Source organism: Aspergillus luchuensis, chromosome 2 (assembly GCF_016861625.1).
Source record: "Aspergillus luchuensis IFO 4308 DNA, chromosome 2, nearly complete sequence".
NCBI lineage: Eukaryota > Fungi > Ascomycota > Eurotiomycetes > Eurotiales > Aspergillaceae > Aspergillus > Aspergillus luchuensis.
Window position 1 is genome coordinate 2,339,516 of NC_054850.1, and position 16,857 is coordinate 2,356,372.

The 16,857-nt window shown below is 52.8% G+C and overlaps 9 protein-coding genes and 1 non-coding gene across 10 annotated transcripts; 4 read left to right on the top strand and 6 right to left on the bottom strand.

Moving 5' to 3' along the window:
- Positions 1 to 68: 68 nt before the first annotated feature.
- Positions 69 to 2,083, top strand: AKAW2_20752S (putative alpha-L-rhamnosidase A; the record flags this gene model as incomplete). The annotated part of the gene is made up of 2 exons (XM_041685499.1): positions 69 to 1,169; positions 1,217 to 2,083. 2 exons carry the CDS (start codon positions 69 to 71, stop codon positions 2,081 to 2,083), a joined length of 1,968 nt encoding a protein of 655 aa, XP_041539578.1.
- Positions 2,084 to 2,200: 117 nt separating this feature from the next.
- Positions 2,201 to 4,969, top strand: AKAW2_20753S (putative glycosyl hydrolase; the record flags this gene model as incomplete). Its single annotated transcript, XM_041685500.1, has 2 exons — positions 2,201 to 3,502; positions 3,578 to 4,969. 2 exons carry the CDS (start codon positions 2,201 to 2,203, stop codon positions 4,967 to 4,969), a joined length of 2,694 nt encoding a protein of 897 aa, XP_041539579.1.
- Positions 4,970 to 5,135: 166 nt separating this feature from the next.
- Positions 5,136 to 7,038, bottom strand: AKAW2_20754A (arylsulfatase; the record flags this gene model as incomplete). The annotated part of the gene is made up of 2 exons (XM_041685502.1): positions 5,136 to 6,819; positions 6,881 to 7,038. 2 exons carry the CDS (start codon positions 7,036 to 7,038, stop codon positions 5,136 to 5,138), a joined length of 1,842 nt encoding a protein of 613 aa, XP_041539580.1.
- A 634-nt stretch (positions 7,039 to 7,672) lies between these two features.
- Positions 7,673 to 8,923, bottom strand: AKAW2_20755A (lactonase family protein; the record flags this gene model as incomplete). The annotated part of the gene is made up of 2 exons (XM_041685503.1): positions 7,673 to 8,495; positions 8,541 to 8,923. The coding sequence occupies 2 exons, from the start codon at positions 8,921 to 8,923 to the stop codon at positions 7,673 to 7,675; spliced, it is 1,206 nt and encodes a 401-aa protein (XP_041539581.1).
- Positions 8,924 to 9,533: 610 nt separating this feature from the next.
- On the top strand, positions 9,534 to 10,586 carry AKAW2_20756S (cytochrome b5-like heme/steroid binding domain-containing protein; the record flags this gene model as incomplete). Its single annotated transcript, XM_041685504.1, has 1 exon — positions 9,534 to 10,586. The coding sequence occupies one exon, from the start codon at positions 9,534 to 9,536 to the stop codon at positions 10,584 to 10,586; it is 1,053 nt and encodes a 350-aa protein (XP_041539582.1).
- Positions 10,587 to 10,728: 142 nt separating this feature from the next.
- fkbp3 (peptidylprolyl isomerase family protein FPR2) lies at positions 10,729 to 11,222 on the bottom strand (the record flags this gene model as incomplete). The annotated part of the gene is made up of 2 exons (XM_041685505.1): positions 10,729 to 10,897; positions 10,984 to 11,222. The coding sequence occupies 2 exons, from the start codon at positions 11,220 to 11,222 to the stop codon at positions 10,729 to 10,731; spliced, it is 408 nt and encodes a 135-aa protein (XP_041539583.1).
- Positions 11,223 to 11,614: 392 nt separating this feature from the next.
- AKAW2_t20018A lies at positions 11,615 to 11,688 on the bottom strand. Its single transcript has one exon. It is a non-coding gene; the product is annotated as a tRNA-Val (tRNA).
- Positions 11,689 to 11,899: 211 nt separating this feature from the next.
- On the bottom strand, positions 11,900 to 12,958 carry zrfB (low-affinity Zn(2+) transporter ZRT2; the record flags this gene model as incomplete). The annotated part of the gene is made up of 1 exon (XM_041685506.1): positions 11,900 to 12,958. The coding sequence occupies one exon, from the start codon at positions 12,956 to 12,958 to the stop codon at positions 11,900 to 11,902; it is 1,059 nt and encodes a 352-aa protein (XP_041539584.1).
- Positions 12,959 to 14,525: 1,567 nt separating this feature from the next.
- AKAW2_20759A (uncharacterized protein) lies at positions 14,526 to 15,250 on the bottom strand (the record flags this gene model as incomplete). Its single annotated transcript, XM_041685507.1, has 2 exons — positions 14,526 to 14,955; positions 15,147 to 15,250. The coding sequence occupies 2 exons, from the start codon at positions 15,248 to 15,250 to the stop codon at positions 14,526 to 14,528; spliced, it is 534 nt and encodes a 177-aa protein (XP_041539585.1).
- Positions 15,251 to 15,869: 619 nt separating this feature from the next.
- On the top strand, positions 15,870 to 16,674 carry AKAW2_20760S (uncharacterized protein; the record flags this gene model as incomplete). Its single annotated transcript, XM_041685508.1, has 2 exons — positions 15,870 to 16,209; positions 16,265 to 16,674. 2 exons carry the CDS (start codon positions 15,870 to 15,872, stop codon positions 16,672 to 16,674), a joined length of 750 nt encoding a protein of 249 aa, XP_041539586.1.
- Positions 16,675 to 16,857: the final 183 nt, after the last annotated feature.

Genomic DNA, 16,857 nt, shown 5'->3' on the forward strand with positions numbered 1-16,857 from the left:
GATGGATGGCCGATATTTAGCCGTGCAGAAAGCCAGTCTGAGACACCCAATCTCACAAGCTCATCAAAATGTGGTCTTCCTGGCTGCTGCCGGCCTTACTGGCCACTGAAGCGTTGGCCGTACCCTACGAGGAGTATATTCTAGCTCCGAGCTCTCGCGACTTGGCTCCTGCGTCTGTTCGGCAGGTGAACGGTTCCGTCACCAATGCGGCCGCTTTGACCGGCGCTGGTGGACAGGCCACTTTCAACGGCATCTCGTCGGTGACATACGATTTTGGCATCAATGTTGCTGGTATCGTGTCTGTGGATGTCGCTTCCGCCTCCTCCGAGTCCGCCTTTATCGGCGTGACCTTCACCGAGTCTAGTATGTGGATCAGTAGCGAGGCATGCGATGCTACTCAGGACGCAGGCCTTGACACTCCGCTTTGGTTCGCTGTCGGTCAGGGAGCGGGCCTGTATACAGTGGAAAAGAAGTACAACCGGGGCGCATTCCGGTATATGACGGTTGTTAGCAACACCACCGCCACGGTCTCTCTCAACAGCGTCAAGATCAACTATACGGCATCTCCCTCACAGGACCTTCGTGCGTACACGGGGTACTTCCACAGCAACGATGAGCTACTCAACCGCATTTGGTATGCCGGTGCCTATACCCTGCAGTTATGCAGTATCGATCCCACTACGGGAGACGCTTTGGTGGGCCTGGGAGTCATCAGCTCGTCTGAGACCATCTCGCTTCCGCAGACGGACAAGTGGTGGACAAACTACACCATCACCAATGGCAGCAGTACCTTGACTGATGGAGCCAAGCGTGACCGGCTTGTCTGGCCAGGCGATATGTCCATTGCTTTGGAGAGCGTGGCTGTCAGCACCGAGGATCTATATAGTGTCCGCACGGCATTGGAATCCTTGTATGCTCTCCAGAAACCTGATGGCCGACTTCCCTATGCTGGGAAACCATTCTTCGACACGGTCAGCTTCACCTATCATCTGCACAGCCTGGTTGGCGCGGCATCTTATTACCAATACACTGGGGACCGCGCGTGGTTGACCCGGTACTGGGGTCAGTACAAGAAGGGCGTCCAATGGGCGTTGTCGAGCGTGGACAGCACAGGTCTGGCCAACATCACAGCCAGTGCTGACTGGCTGAGGTTTGGCATGGGAGCGCACGTAAGTATATACCTGGACATCAATGAGTGCAATGCTAATGACAACAGAACATCGAAGCGAATGCAATCCTGTACTACGTCCTCAACGATGCCATCTCTCTCGCCCAGACTCTGAATGACAACGCACCCATCAGGAACTGGACCGCCACTGCAGCCAGGATCAAGACAGTGGCGAACGAACTCCTCTGGGACGACAAGAACGGTCTCTACACCGACAACGAGACCACCACCCTGCACCCGCAAGACGGTAACTCCTGGGCCGTCAAGGCAAACCTCACCCTCTCTGCCAACCAGAGTGCCATCGTCTCTGAATCGCTCGCTGCCCGCTGGGGACCATACGGAGCACCCGCCCCGGAGGCAGGCGCAACAGTGTCGCCTTTCATCGGCGGCTTCGAGCTGCAAGCCCACTACCAGGCCGGCCAGCCCGACCGCGCCCTTGATCTACTACGATTGCAGTGGGGATTCATGCTGGATGACCCGCGGATGACCAACTCGACCTTCATCGAGGGGTACTCCACGGACGGATCGCTAGCCTACGCGCCGTACACCAATACGCCGCGAGTGTCGCACGCGCACGGGTGGTCCACGGGCCCGACGTCCGCGTTGACCATCTACACGGCCGGATTGCGTATCACCGGACCAGCAGGTGCGACCTGGCTGTACAAGCCACAGCCGGGCAATTTGACCCAAGTTGAAGCTGGGTTTAGTACCCGGCTGGGGTCGTTCGCGTCAAGCTTCAGCAGATCGGGGGGTAGATATCAGGAACTGTCGTTCACCACGCCGAACGGAACGACTGGCTCGGTGGAGCTGGGGGATGTGAGTGGACAATTAGTCTCGGACCGGGGGGTGAAGGTGCAGTTAGTGGGAGGTAAAGCGAGTGGACTGCAGGGTGGTAAATGGCGGTTGAATGTGTAATGATTAGCAGTGAGCAGAATATCTGACGACGTCGGTGTGATGCCTTCACTACGGCAATATAAATGTTGATCTTTCTCTCTAATCTGCCCCAATCCACACCTACAAATTATACTCAAAATGAACCTCCTACTCCTCCTATCATCCCTCCTCCTACTCACCACAACAACAACAGCCACAACCTTCATCCCCCATCCAGGAAACCGCATCACCATCCCAACCTGGCACATCCAACCCACCAACACCACATACCCCCCAAACACACTCAACTACCTCAACCTCACCACCCCAGATTCCCACTCCACAATCCTCGCCACCCTTCTCGACCCCCAAAACCAACCGAACCCCATCATCCCGCCCTACAACGAATCCGCCCTCTTCCACAGCACCACCCTCTCCACCATCCCCACAACCCCCTTCCAATCCCCGTGGCTCTACACCACCACCCTCACCCTCCCACATTCTATTTCTTCCCACTCAAACACAAACACAAACATCATCCTCTCAACCCACGGCATCTCCTCCCGCGGGGACATCTTCGTCAACAATGTCCCCATAGGTTCTATATCTGGTGCCTATAACGGCCAGGAATATGATATATCCCCAGAGATAAAAGAAGGAGAGAATGAGGTGCAAGTGAAGGTGTACCCCGTGGATTATACAAGGGATTTTGGTATCGGCTGGGCGGATTGGAATCCCCCGCCGCCGGATAAGGGCATGGGGGTTTGGAGGGGGGTGGAGGTTAGGGGGGTATATGGGGTTGCGGTGCAGGGGTTGAGGGTGGTTGTTGTTGTTGGGGATGTTGCTGAGATAGAAGGAGGTAGTGGGGGAAAGGATGTGAAGGTGAGGGTTAGGGTTGATGTGAAAAACTGGGGGGAGGGGAGTGTTAAAGGGTGGTTTATGGGGAGGGTTTATGATAATTCTACTGATGATACTAGTTCTGGAGTGCAGTTTGCTGAAGCTGTCACTCTACGAGGTGGGGAGGTTACTACACTTGAAGCAGAGGTTACTATCAAGAATCCAAATATATGGTGGCCCGCTACCTGGGGAAAGCAGGACATGTACACTGTTTCTGCGAACTTCACCCTCAGTGACGGAACATTATCTGATACGGCGGAATGCTCATTCGGCATCCGGTCTGTCACTGCGACATTCACCGACCACGGAGACGAAAAAGACGTCTCGTTTAATGTCAACGGATACCCCTTCCACGTCCGAGGCGCAGGATACAGCCCTGACATATTCCTCCGGTTTGATATAGACCGTGTACGCACACTCCTACAAGCTGTGCTCGACATGGGGCTTAACACTATGCGACTTGAGGGAAAACTCGAACACCCACAGTTCTATGATCTGGCCGATAGAATGGGTATCATGGTGTTGGCGGGTTGGGAGTGTTGCGATAAGTGGGAGGCGTGGGAGGTATACATACCCTCCCTTTCTATACCCTAACCCCTAACCCAGACTATTGTCATAGAGTATGCTAATGAAGGGCAGTACAACACCGACCTCTCCAAAAACTACCCCTGGACAAACACAGACTACCTAACCGCCCAAGCAATGCTCACCCACACATCCCTCACACTCCAACCCCACCCCTGCATCCTCGCCTTCCTCCTCGGCTCCGACTACCCCCCCAACCCCCGCGCCACCACCCTCTACACCACCGCCCTGAACCACTCCGACTGGACCGCCCCCATCATCTCCTCCGCTTCTGCCCGCATCCATCCCTCCGGGATGAAAATGCTCGGTCCTTACGACTGGGTGCCCCCCAACTACTGGTACGGGGAGCGCCTCGGCGCAGCATACGGCTTCGGCTCAGAGCAAGGCGCAGGGGTCGGGACTCCCGAACTACCCAGTCTGCGACGGTTTCTCTCGGAGGAAGAGCTAGATCGTCTGTGGAAGGAGAAGAATGCAGGGATGTACCATATGTCTCCTGCTGGATCGCAGTTCCATACAAGGGGGGTGTATAATGCCGCGCTGTGGGGGAGATTCGGCAAGCCGAAGTCCTTGGAGGAGTATGTGTTTCTGGCGCAGGTGGTGGATTATGAGGCCACTAGGGCGGAGTTTGAGGCGTTTGCGGTGAGGCAGAATAGATCCGGTAGGGCTGCGACGGGCGTGGTGTATTGGATGCTGAATAGTGCGTGGCCGAGTTTACATTGGCAATTGATTGATTATTATCTCAAGAGAGGGGGCGCGTATTATGGGGTGAAGGTTGGTGCGAGGGGGGTGCATGTTGCGGTGGATTATGAGAGTGGGGAGGTGTATGTTGTGAATCATGGGGTGGAGAGGGGGGAGGGGAGGGTGGTTGTTGTTGATGTTGTGGGGTTGGATGGGAAGAGGTTGTATCATGAGGAGGTGAAGAGTGTGGTGATGGGTCCGACTATGTCGAAGAAGGTTACGTCTGTTGTTCCTTGGGTTGGGGGGTGGGATGGGGTGGTCTTTCTGAGACTATTGTTGAAGGACAGTGGAGGTGAGGTGCTGAGTAGGAATGTGTATACCCTCCCTGGGCGACTTGATGTTCTGGATTGGGATGAGTCGACGTGGTATACGACGCCTGTTAGTGAGTATGCGGATTTCTCGGCCTTGAGGGGGTTGCCTACGGTGGAGATGGGAGTTAGTGGGAAGATGGGTGGTGGTGGTGGAGGAGGGGTGAGTGTCACGTTGGAGAATCGGGATAAGGTGCCGGCGTGGTTTGTGAGGCTCAGCATGGTGGATGAGGCTGGTGGGGAGGTGGATGTGTGGTGGGAGGATAATTATGTGAGTGTGCTGGGGGGAGAGAAGGTGGTTGTGAGTGGGAGAGTGAATAACAGTGGGAAGATGGGGATAGGGAGGATGAGGGTTGTGGTGGAGGGGGGAAATGTGCGGAGGAGGGGATGCTATATTTGATGATATGCTAGGACATTTGAATCTAAATAATTCTGTGTGTGTTGATGAGTAGTATCCACGTCTATACTATATCAACTGTGTTTAGATACATCCATATATCCAAATCTAACTCCCATATACCCAAACCAAGAAAGATTATGACCAGCATAATACCAACTGCATCGCGCTAGAACTGCTTCACCGTCTTCTGCAACCCACCAAACCTCAATGGCTTTCTCGTATACTTGTCCGGCTCCTCCCTCGCCCCCTTCTTCCAATAGTCAAACTCCATCCACACATTTTCCTTCATCTGCTCGTCCATCGCCTCGAGGAATTCACCCAGATCCGGACTCAACGGGATAACTCCCGTCTCAAGCACGTACTGATCCCACAACTTCAGCAACACCTTCATCCTCTCTGGCTCATTCTCCGCCAAGTCGTGCACTTCGCCCGGATCGTTCCTCAGATTATACAGCTGCCAGCGCTCTGGTCCCTTTGGTTTCGGGATATACACGATCTTCCAGTCGCCGTAGCGCAGGGCTGCACGACCACACGTCTCCCAGCCTTGGATGAAGTCCTCTGGGTGGATTCGTGCCGCGCTGCCATTGGCCCAGGGGTAGATGGACTTCCCGCGCATGGGAACGATCTCCCGTCCCTGGTATGTCGGTGCGGGGTGCTTGAGACCGGCCATGTCCAGAATAGTAGGGGCGAGGTCCATGACTGTGGCGAACTGGTCTGTTATAGCACCAGCCTGGACATGAGGAGACGTCTGCACTGAAGTAGGGAATCTAGCAAGGAAGGGAACGCGAACGCCTCCCTCCGTAGTGTATGCTTTATACAATCTGGACGGAGCGGTGGCTGCCTGCGCCCATCGCGGGCCGTACCAGATGAATGAGTTGTAATTGCCCAGGTTCTCGAGCGAATTGTCGTAGTATTTCTGAAGATGAGGTAGGACTCCACTCTTCACCAGAGGGTATGCTTCGTAGGCTGCGCCCTCGGCACCATTGTCAGACATGAAGCAGACGAACGTATTATCCAGCTCGTCAATGGAGGCGAGATAATCGACGACCTTGCCGACATTGGCGTCGATGCACTCGACCATACCAGCGAAGACTTCCATCGCGGTGGAGGACATTTTTTGTTCCTCTGGGGAGAGCTCAGACCAGGGCTTGGCCTCGTCTTCCTCTGCAACCACAGGATGAGGCTCGACGCTGTCAGGGATCATGCCGAGGGCTTTGAGACGCTCGAGACGGCGTTGGCGCAGGACATCAGGACCTTCGTCGTAGACGCCGCGGTAGTGGTCGATGTACTCGCGGGGAGCTTGCAGGGGCCAGTGGGGCGCTGTGAAGGGGAGATAGGCAAAGAAAGGCCGGTCGTCGCCGCGCTCGTGCCAGTCTTTCAGGTAATCACGCATCTTGTCGCCGTAGCCGTCGGACGAGTACCATCCATCTGGGAGTTTCTTGACGTATTGGTCGTCTTCCGTGTGCAAGGCGATGTAACTGGCTTCGAGGAAGGTAGGGGTCTCGTCGGCGCCTTGGAGCTGGGGCTCAAAAGCGTAGTGGTTGGAGCAGGCTGGGAGGTGGGCGAGGGAGCGGTCGAAGCCGCGACGGTAGGGCGAGCGCTCTGGGGTCAGACCCAGGTGCCATTTTCCTGCCATCAAGGTGTGGTAGCCCCCGTCGCGGAGGACTTCGGGGAGAGCGACGACGCGCTCGTTGAGGTAGCCTTCGTAACCGGGCATACCGCGCTGAGGAGCGGTGCTCATGCCGCCGCCCTTGGGGTCATTCTGGCCAGAGATGTTGGTCCATTCGACGAGGTTACCCAGACCGGCGATGTGGTGGTCGGTGCCGGTCATGATCATGGCGCGAGTGGGACTGTAGTTCTATATTAGAATGGGTGGAAAGTATGACGCATGTATACAAGAAGGGGACGTACGAGCATGCTGCCGCAGCGTGAAAGTCTGTAAAGCGAATGCCCTCCTGGGCCAGACGGTTGAGGTTGGGAGTGCGAATCTCTCCGCCAAAGCAACCAATGTCAGAGAAGCCCAGATCGTCGGCGACGACTACGAGGAAGTTGGGGCGTTTCGGAGCCATGATGTACGATATGGACAAGAGACTAAGATGCAAGACTCACAGCTGATTAGAGGCGACAAGACAGGGGGTATTGGGGTATTTAAGTAGCATGTACCCCGTACTGCCCATCGGCTCTCGGCTGAGGCACGCGGCCTCGCCATTAAGCGCAACCAGAAACCAGAATTGATGGCGGGAGAGTATCAGATGGAGAGGGGCATCACCATCCGATTGGCAAACCGCGTGAGGAGACGGTCAACCCGCAGTCAAACCGCATGTTGGAGCCAATGAGCGGATCACGCCATGATCCCCGCTTCTCACGCACTCGGCTGTCGGCTGCCTTGCCTTTTACGATCCTGGTCGGATGATCACTAAGTTGCTGTCTACTCAAGAAGTAGAGTGGCAACTGACCGGAAAAGTTTTGGGATAGAGGCAAGTTGCCCGTTTTTGAGGGTTTTGCACCGCTGGTTCACGATTACTTAGCAGTGGCGGAAGAAGCACCCGCCGTAACGGTGGTTGTATATACCCTCACGGCCATCTATACTCCCGACCCGTAATCAATCAATGCTTATCGGCTATTATCTTAGCAACGGTGGTCTACGATATAGGTAGTCTTAACAGATACTGGGGAATGCATAGTATCATACTATGATGTGGTCTACTCATCCCATACCACACTGCTCAACCCCGTCGATGTTCCAACCACTCCTGGTTCGCCGATCTGCACATTCGCCACCTCATCCCCCAGCTTTCCAGTCTGCGGGTCCCGCGTTACAATCGCAACATTCGACGACGATTGATCGCCAATCGCAACCAAATCTCCCGCCTTGTTGATCACAAACGTCCGGGGCACCTTGCCGTAGGATGAGGTGAGCTCGTTCAAGGTGACCGTGTTATTTGAGGAATGGTCCAGCTTCGCCATTGAGTCGTTGGGGGCGAAGCCTTGATCGCTCCGGATCGACACATACAACGAGTTGCCCGCTTGGCGGATTTCCGATGGCGTAGCCCCGTCCGGTAGCTGGCCGTCGGTGTATGGCTCGAACGACTGAAACTCGTCAAAGCTGAGACAGCCGTCGGATGTGTAGGAGACCGTAAACCCTTTGAAGTGTCCGTCCAGCTCATCGACGATATACAAGATCTGACTGGCTTGCTGCCGGGTCTTTAGTTGTCGGGTGAGTGTAGAGTGCTCTGTCTGCCAGAACAGGCCATGTCGGGGTCCACTGCCCTCTGGATAAGTCAAATCAGGGCAGGCCCCGTCCAACTCACCAGTAGACTTGTCGATGGCGTACACACGGACGAGATCCGCTCCCAAATCCGGCACGAGTATAAAGGATCCAGTCGGGTCCAAGAGAACTTGGTGAGGATGAGGCGCATTCTGCTGCGGGTTCTGTTTGGTTTCTGAGAGGGTGTAGCGGAAAACCTGGAGGTTCTCATCCCCATCATTCAAAGGGAGACGGAATGTGGACATCGCGGAGCCACCACTGCAAACATTAGACCATAATCATCAAGCCTAGGAAGACACATACTAGTGAGCGATGGCTAGATATTGAGCACCGTCATCACCGTTATAGAAGATACTGTTCACCCCGCCCCCCGGTGCCGCAGCAGTGGCTATCTCCGTAAGGGTGCCGTCCTGGTCGGCCGCCAGAGTGGTCAGAGATCCATTGGTGGACGCATCACCAGACTCATCGGAGCAGTAAAGAATGCGCGAGGCCGAGTCGAAGGTAAGCCAGCTGGGCATCGAGCCACAAGTCTTGAGCGAGGAGGCGATGGACAGGGAGTAGGTGCCGTCGCTGTCCTGAAGGGAGAGGCTGTAGACGGACCCGTCATAGTGGGTAGCGTAGAGGTTGGTTGCTGTCGCCAGAGACAGACATGTTGCCAGCCAACTGAGAGTAAGTTGTCGACCCATGTTGATTTTAGGTGGTCTGATGCATCGAGGGATGATGAGGTCAATAAATACCCACCGCACGGGGCCAGGAATGGATCTGCATTCTGCGGATGAATTATTCCAGGGACGGTAGGAGCGCTGCAGCTGCATGTCTACTGTCAATAATGTAGAGAAACTCTGTAGCCGAGGGTAGAAGCCTCTGTACTGAAGTACAGCTCCTCCTCCCTGTCTCAGTCTAGCCAGCCATTTTGTTTAGTTCACCAATCATTATGGACAAACTGGTGGAATCCCTTGCTTTGCTTTAAGACCATCTGCACATAAGTGTGCTTGTAGCAGCTGAAGTAAGTCTTTCCATACAAAGTTAGCATACCATGACCTAACCAAGGCGAGAGGAGTAAAAAAATTCAAGAGACATCGCTTGCATACACCTTCCTGATCAGGGCATCTAATCAGGCCTATCGTAGGACCAAACAGTGCAAACACGTGAACCCTGGATAATGCATATATTACTCAGCATACGTACCGGAAATCCGGAGATATCACGTGGCGATGTTCTCCGCGGTTCCTGGTATGTGGCTTACAAGCCAACATCGCCAGTAACTCACTCACTATACTGAGACTACACTCCAGCATGGGCTGGGTCGGAGTCGCCACACTCATTGCAACAGCATGCTTTTTGCTGTACCGCTACCCCCCTGGAACCTGGGCTCCTGAGCCCCCGGCATCCAAACCACTCCCGAAGCCCGTCAACCCCCCTGCGGCTCGCGCGACAGAGAAAACACCAGTCAACGGCGAAGCGAAGCCCCCTAACGATGAAGATGATGCTGCGAGCGACACCCAGACCACTCCCAAGGCAGTTCCATCCAGCGCACCTGCGGTGGATGTACCTTCTTTCCGACTCGACGACAGCGCCGATCAATCCCGCCCCTCAGTACCGCAAATCCAGACCAGCGCTCAAACTCAAACCACGATGAAACCACCCTCTCAACCCCTAACACAGACGAAGATGGCAGACAGCACTCTTATGCCTCCCCCGTCCCCACCACAGCAATCGAACCCCGCAAAGAGCTCCTCCCTTATGCCTCCTCCGGCCCCGCCGCGTCTCCGTCCGATCGCATCGCAGACTACTTCTGCGCCCTCCCTCGCACCGGGGCGATATCCCCCACGCCCGAATAATACCACGAGCTCGAGTTCATTGCGCCCACCACCCTCCGCTGCTGCTTCCCTGCGCGCCCCGCCGAGCAGCGCCCTCTCGAGCAGCACGCTCGCCCCGACGAAGGTGACCAAACCATCTAGCTCTTCGAAACGAGCGGTTCTCGAACCGGGATACTCGCCGTTAGATTGGGCGGCCTTGACATCCAACCCGAACAACAAGTTGCGGGGAGAGAACCTCCCTCCGACACTGATCCGAGTAACGCCTTCGATGCTGAAAGCACAGAATGGCCGCAAGGGCATGGACGCTTGGACATCATATCAGGGGAAAGTCTACAACATTACACCGTACCTCCCCTTTCACCCCGGCGGTCGGGGAGAGCTTCTCCGCGGCGCGGGCAAAGACTCAGGGAAATTATTCTTCGAGATCCACCCCTGGGTGAACTGGGACGCTATATTGGGAGAATGTCTCGTGGGGATACTCGTCTCCGAGAACGACGAGTCGGATAATAAGCTAGATGCGATGGATTAATCCCTGTATACATAGACTCATGCTGTTGATCCGTGTACCTATTCTACACTTTAGAAGATGATACCCTAGAAACGATACAAATAGAACAGAATCATATCGTTATACCCCAATCCCATAATAAGAAAGAAGAAAGAAGATAAATTTACAACTCATCTTTCTTTACCCCCTGAATACCCACCAACTCCGTCTCAAAGATCAACGTCGCACCGCCAGGAATCGGTCCAATGCCCCGGTCACCGTATCCCAGCTCAGGCGGAATCGTCAACGTGCGCTTCTCTCCAATGCACATGTCCTGGAGACCTTGGTCCCATCTACACAGAAACAAGCAGCCAATTAGCCTAATTCCTTTCCCTATATACTCAATAGAACAGATAATGGAAAGATGGTGAATACATACCCCTTAATAACTCTCCCAGCCCCCAACTTAAACTTCAACGGAGTGCCGCGGTTATAACTAGCATCGAACTCGGATCCGTCCGACGCGAGCTTGCCCCGGTAGTGCATGGACACTGTATCTCCGATTTGGGTCTTGCGGTTGCATTCGACCGAGTGGGTGACTTCGATTCCGAGGTCGGCGGCGGAGGCGAGGGTGGTGAGGGAGAGGGTGAGGAGGGTTGCGAGGGTTGGGAGGCGCATTTTGGTGGTGGTGTTATATATCTGAATTGATGGATGGGGTGGTTTGTTGGAGGGGTGGGAGTTGTAGATTGGGAGGAGTGATTGAATTGAGGAGATGCGGATACGTATACTTAAGTAGGCGGGAGCGGAGGAGATGCGGAGGTGGTTTGGTGGTAGTTAAGTTAGTGGTTGCCGGGCGGTTAGATAAGTAGGTAGGTTTGGTTAGATTAGCTGGGAAGGGTTGCTAGGGGTATGCGGAGTTCATGTTGGTGTGGAAGAAGATGCTAACTATGTTTTTTACTTTTATGGATCAATGTGATTGATTAATCTAACTAGCAAAAAAGAAGATATGCTGATTGTAAAAGAGGTGACGCGCTAGGAAGAAGAAAAAGAAAAACAAAAAAACAAAAAAGTGACTAGACTGGGGCTCGATCCCAGGACCTTATGCGTGTGAAGCATACGTGATAACCAACTACACCATCCAGCCAACTTGTTGTGATAGTTTTCTAGCAGTACTGAACTATGAATGAATAAACATGCCGCTGGCCTAAAGGATTAATTGCATTCTCTTCAGCATTGCGTACTTTACATCTACATTCCAGAATAACATGTTTCAGATGCGATGGTTCGTGAAGACTGTCATCATATACTGTCATAAATGGTATCTATATGTACAAAGAAGAAATCTATCTGATATTTTAAGCCCATTTACCCAGCAGGGCCATCAACAAAGCACCGAGACATAGTAGACCGAAAGCCGCCAGAACGATCTGGATCGGTGCCTTTCGCATCGACGTGCTGAACATGAACTCGTGGGCCAGTAGCTCCACCAGGGCCGTGTAAATGAGAATGCCGGCCGAGATCGAGTCGAAGACACCGCTGACGATCAACGTCGTGGCGCCATCAGACGCATAAGAGTCGCGCACGCCTAGACCGATCGCAATGGCAATAGGCGTGGAGATACCGTAGCCAAGTCCAAGGAAATAGGGGGTCCATCGCTTGGAGTGTGGCCAAGGAACAGTAGCTAACCGAGATCCCAGACCCAGGCCTTCAAAGGTTTGGTGGAAGACAAGGACAACGTAGAGTGTCACAAATTCGGAGCCGGTGACCGCCAGGGTCAACCCAATGAAAACGGAGTGGAAGATGATTCCGAACTCCAAAATGAAGATGGAGGTCAATTGAGCCACGTACTCCTCTAGATCGGAGTGCTGCTTTCCGAGCTCGATATCATGGTGTTCGCGGGAATGACCGAGATGGTCCTCCCCCGGCATATGGGTCTTCATGTCAACCGACTCAGCAGGGGAGGAGGTAGTAGTATGCTCGATTTTCTCATGATGATGATCATCCTCGTCGTGAGAATGGCCGTGGCCGAATCGAGCAAAGCGCATGACCATTAGCTCCACGAAGAACAGTACCACAATGGTCATTAGCACGATGCCCTCGACCCAAGAGTATTCTGTGATTGGGCCGGTAAGGCAGTCGTCGGTCAAGGCCTCTTCTGCAGGGGCAAGCAGGTGAATAAATGCGGTGGCAATGATGACACCGGAGCCAAAGTATTTGGCGATGAAGAAGGCGCACTTTGCAATCTTGGAGTCCTTGAAACTCCGGGCCATGACGGGAAAGAGAGCCCCGCATGTTGAACCGATGAGAATGACAAAGATAGACGAGATACGCAGGCCCATACGGCCATCATATCCGTTGCCCGTCTCACAAGCAGGTGTTGCATCTCTGGCAACTAGACTTTGAAGAGAGTCCATCTTCCACCGTTGCTTGTATGCGACCGGCGGTCCTCTGCAGACCGTCTGGACCAGCTTAGAATAGCACGGGCCCGCCCGAAGAAGGTAGGGATGATCGAAACAACGTCTGACAGGTATCCGGTCCAATGGCGTGCAGGATCGTGTGACAGGAGGATAGCGGAAGTGTAGGCACGTGGAAGAAGAATGTCAACTGCAGTGATCGGTTGAGATTGCTGGAGGTTCGTCTGCAAGGTCCCCCGGCTCTTAAATTGGTTTCTCAAATGTGCGCCAAGTTGTCAGTGTGAGAGTTGGGCGTCCCCAAGGTCCCTAAAACTGGTCCACGTCAAAGGGTCCGGCGATGAACGGCGTTGAACCGGTGCTGAGGACCTTGGTGGCACTGGTGAGGGGTTGCACAAACGCGATCGCTGAGGCGTCGATTTCGATTTGAGTTAGACAAGAAACGATCTCAGCACTTGCCAGCGCGCAGCTCACCTGGACACAAGTGAGAAGTTCAATTGAGCAACACAACACAGAGCAAGAACAGGGGGTGAATGCAGAGGCGTCTCCATGATGGCGGGCGACGGAGACTTCCAGTCCGTTCTGGGTAAAGTGCGAAGTTGCATCAGATGGGGACCTTGGGGGAAAGCGGCGGGTTCACCTCAAGAGTTTTCGCTCAAAAGTGAGGACCTTGTGGACGAGGTCTTTCTTTTACTGGCCTCTGATTGGCTCCGATGAACTATAGCGGGGAATTTTGACGCAATGGTTAGCGGCCCGGAACCTTGTTGATCCGATGCTGCTCATTTCCTACACTCCGATTGGTTGTTTTGGAGCGGTCAGAAGGGCGGAGTCATCATATCTTAGCAGAATCAAAAGTGGGATGAACACCTGCTCGATTAGGTAATGGTTATACCTTGAGTATCCATGCTGCAGTATCCATGCTGCAAACACAGGCCATACTATTGAGTAGACTTCTATCACCAATAAAGCTGAAACATAGATAAATTTTAGCGCACTGAGCCGCCAAGGCATGCAATGATAGTCATGATCTGGCAGACACATGAGTGACCGAGATGTCAGCTCAACCAAACCCCGTGCGCGTTAAGGGAGTGCCAAGTCTAAGGGATGAGTACAATTTCCAAGGAGGCTGTCATGCATCATGTCTATTGGAGCGGGGAGCCACTGTTTCTGGCTTTCAGGGTCCCAGGTATCACACTAGTGCGGGGATATAGTCAGGGACGGGGCGTCCAGATAACCTTGATGTGAAGCATCGTGTGACCTTGCATCGAAGCTCCACTCAGCCACGCAAATTGGGCAGTGTACTTAGCAGGCTCGACTGCCTTTTCTACAGAGTTCACGCCTCGTGGCATTATGCTTACACACGGAAATCATCGCTAATTCAATGCTAACAATGGACCCAAGTTAGACGAAATATATCTCCTCTCATCGAGTCATGGCATACTTCAGTGACAGACGAAATCCCAGCAAGGCGACTAGTTCGGAAACACTCTTTCTATCAGAACAGAAGATTTTAAGTAATAAGTAATAAATGATAGATGATCATTAATAATACGGTACCTAATGATACTATTCAAGGATGCCAATCCGGATCGCGATTGTTGTCGCTCTCATCATCCTCTTTCTCTTCTTCTTCTTCTTCTTCTTCTTCTTCTTCTTCTTCTTCTTCTTCTTCTTCTTCTTCTTCTTCTTCTTCTTCCTCCTCCTCCCCTTCTTCCTCCTCTTCGGCTTTGTCCTCCTCGGCCTCGGCATCGTCCCCGTTACCCCCTTGTTCCTCCTGCCCCCAATTATCGGCAACTGGTTGCCATTGCCCACCCGGCCTCGCGTAGACGATCCTTGCCCCCCTAGTGACCAGATGTCGTGGGCAATAATTGCCCACAGGTTGTTGCTGCCTTGGGCCCAATCTGGTGCACCTCACGTTGGTGCCGAGTTGTGGGGGGCATTGCTTGAAGGGGCCGGGGGTTGTGCATCCGCACGAGTAGACGAGAATTTGATAGAAGCACCTTGATCATACTATAAGATTATGTGAGGTGGTATGATTTGATTACTCTACTTACATTATGGAAGAGAGTAGAATGTGGGAGATTATTTCAACTGTGCTGTCTATTGGACTATGGTATGCTCAAACCTAAAAAACATCTTTGCTATGAAATGCAAGCCGTGATGCACCTTCCTCATTTGGCTGCTCACTTACATCGTGGTTTCCTGATTTAGCATACTTCCGTCGTCCAACTTCTGCGTCGGAAGCACTTTGGGTATCGCCTCCACGGACGTCATGAGTATATCCGTGGCTGCCATGAAGGTATTTTTTGCTGTTTTAAAAGTGCACATTCGTTGTTCTACTAGCCAATCGATTGGGAAGTACTACTCTCAGCCTGATGAGACACATCTACACTTCATGACATCAGCTCAAATGAAACAAGCCAAGGTTTCGGACAAGCCAATCCGATCTTCCCCTTATTCCATAACCATCGCTATCATGACATCTTCGCCGAACCGGACATTCTTAAATAGCCCATATACAGTGCCATTCTGGCGGTAGCTTCAGGTCTCTGGAGAACTCACTCTGGAAACATGAAAGCTATAAATCGTTCCTTCTACCACACAATCGACGCTAAGTCCTATCATGACAGGCCCAGCTGTCTCGTATGCGGCTTTGTCTTTGCGAACGGGACCAGCGAGGACGATAATTACAGTTACGTGGATTCGAGATACTATGTAGGAAGTAACCTCTGTCGCGCTGAGCTTCTAGAGGATTGGAGACCTTCTGAGAAGAAAAGATGGTGCAAGAAAACATGGTGGAACACTTCCCGCGCAGGTCAGCCACCCTGGTACACTACATACCCTCAGCTGTTGACTGATTGGTCCAGTTCTATACCGCCCTGCGACAGGCACCTGCCGACTTTCTGGGGTCATCATGCATCCTCTGACAACCGGATTGGTTCCAATGAATGAGACAGATGGATATATTTGCGGTAGTTGGGAGGGCTGGTTATCCCCCAAAGAACGACAAGCTTTCGTACGTCCGGACATTCTATGCCCAACCCAGGAGCCGGAGCCCGACGTTGAGTGGGTGGCTTACTTTGTTCACTCTCGCTGCTGGGAGCTACTTACTCACCACGACTTGGGGACGATTGCGGAGAAGGACCTGGGCATAGTTCTCGATGCTCTCCGAGACAGACATAAGACTCTCCGAGGCAGACGTAAGAAAACCGGTTACCAACCTAGATCCTGGTATTGGATGTTGTGTCGGGAAGGTTAGGGTCCCCCCAGGTCCGACATTCGATGACGCTGACCTTGAATCTCTACCAGATCCTGTTCGTACAAAATGCGTTACAGGAGCCATTTGTCTAGCACTAAAACACGAAAAGCGAAGGAAATTGATGATGAAACGAAAGGGCCATTTGGTCACCAGAAAGGCACCACGTCCCAGACCCTGCGTTCTTCCGATGGAAATACTTTATATGATTCTTAGATATCTTCCATATCAGACGATTGCGAACGTGGAAAAAGGATTGCGCCTCAATCTCGGTAATAGGTTTTGGCGCACTTGGCTCTCTAGCCGAATGTTCTACGAAGTGAGGGATATTGCCATCGACGAGGTTAATTGGAAGCGCCTATCCATGTTGCTGGAACGACGACTCAAGAAGTCAAACGCTTTGGCCATCCGACGGTTTTTATTAGCCTCTCTGGATAATGTTATGAGGTTTGTTAACATGTAACTTGATGGGGGGGCCATCTATTATGAGTCTGAATAATGAATAATAATAAATAATGCGTCTGGTAATACTATTAAGGATGAAAGTCTGGGTCGCTCTTATTGTTATTCTCATCTTCATCTTCATCATCTTTATTTCCATCATCTACTTCGCTTTCTTCTTCTTCTTTCCCTCACCCTTATCATC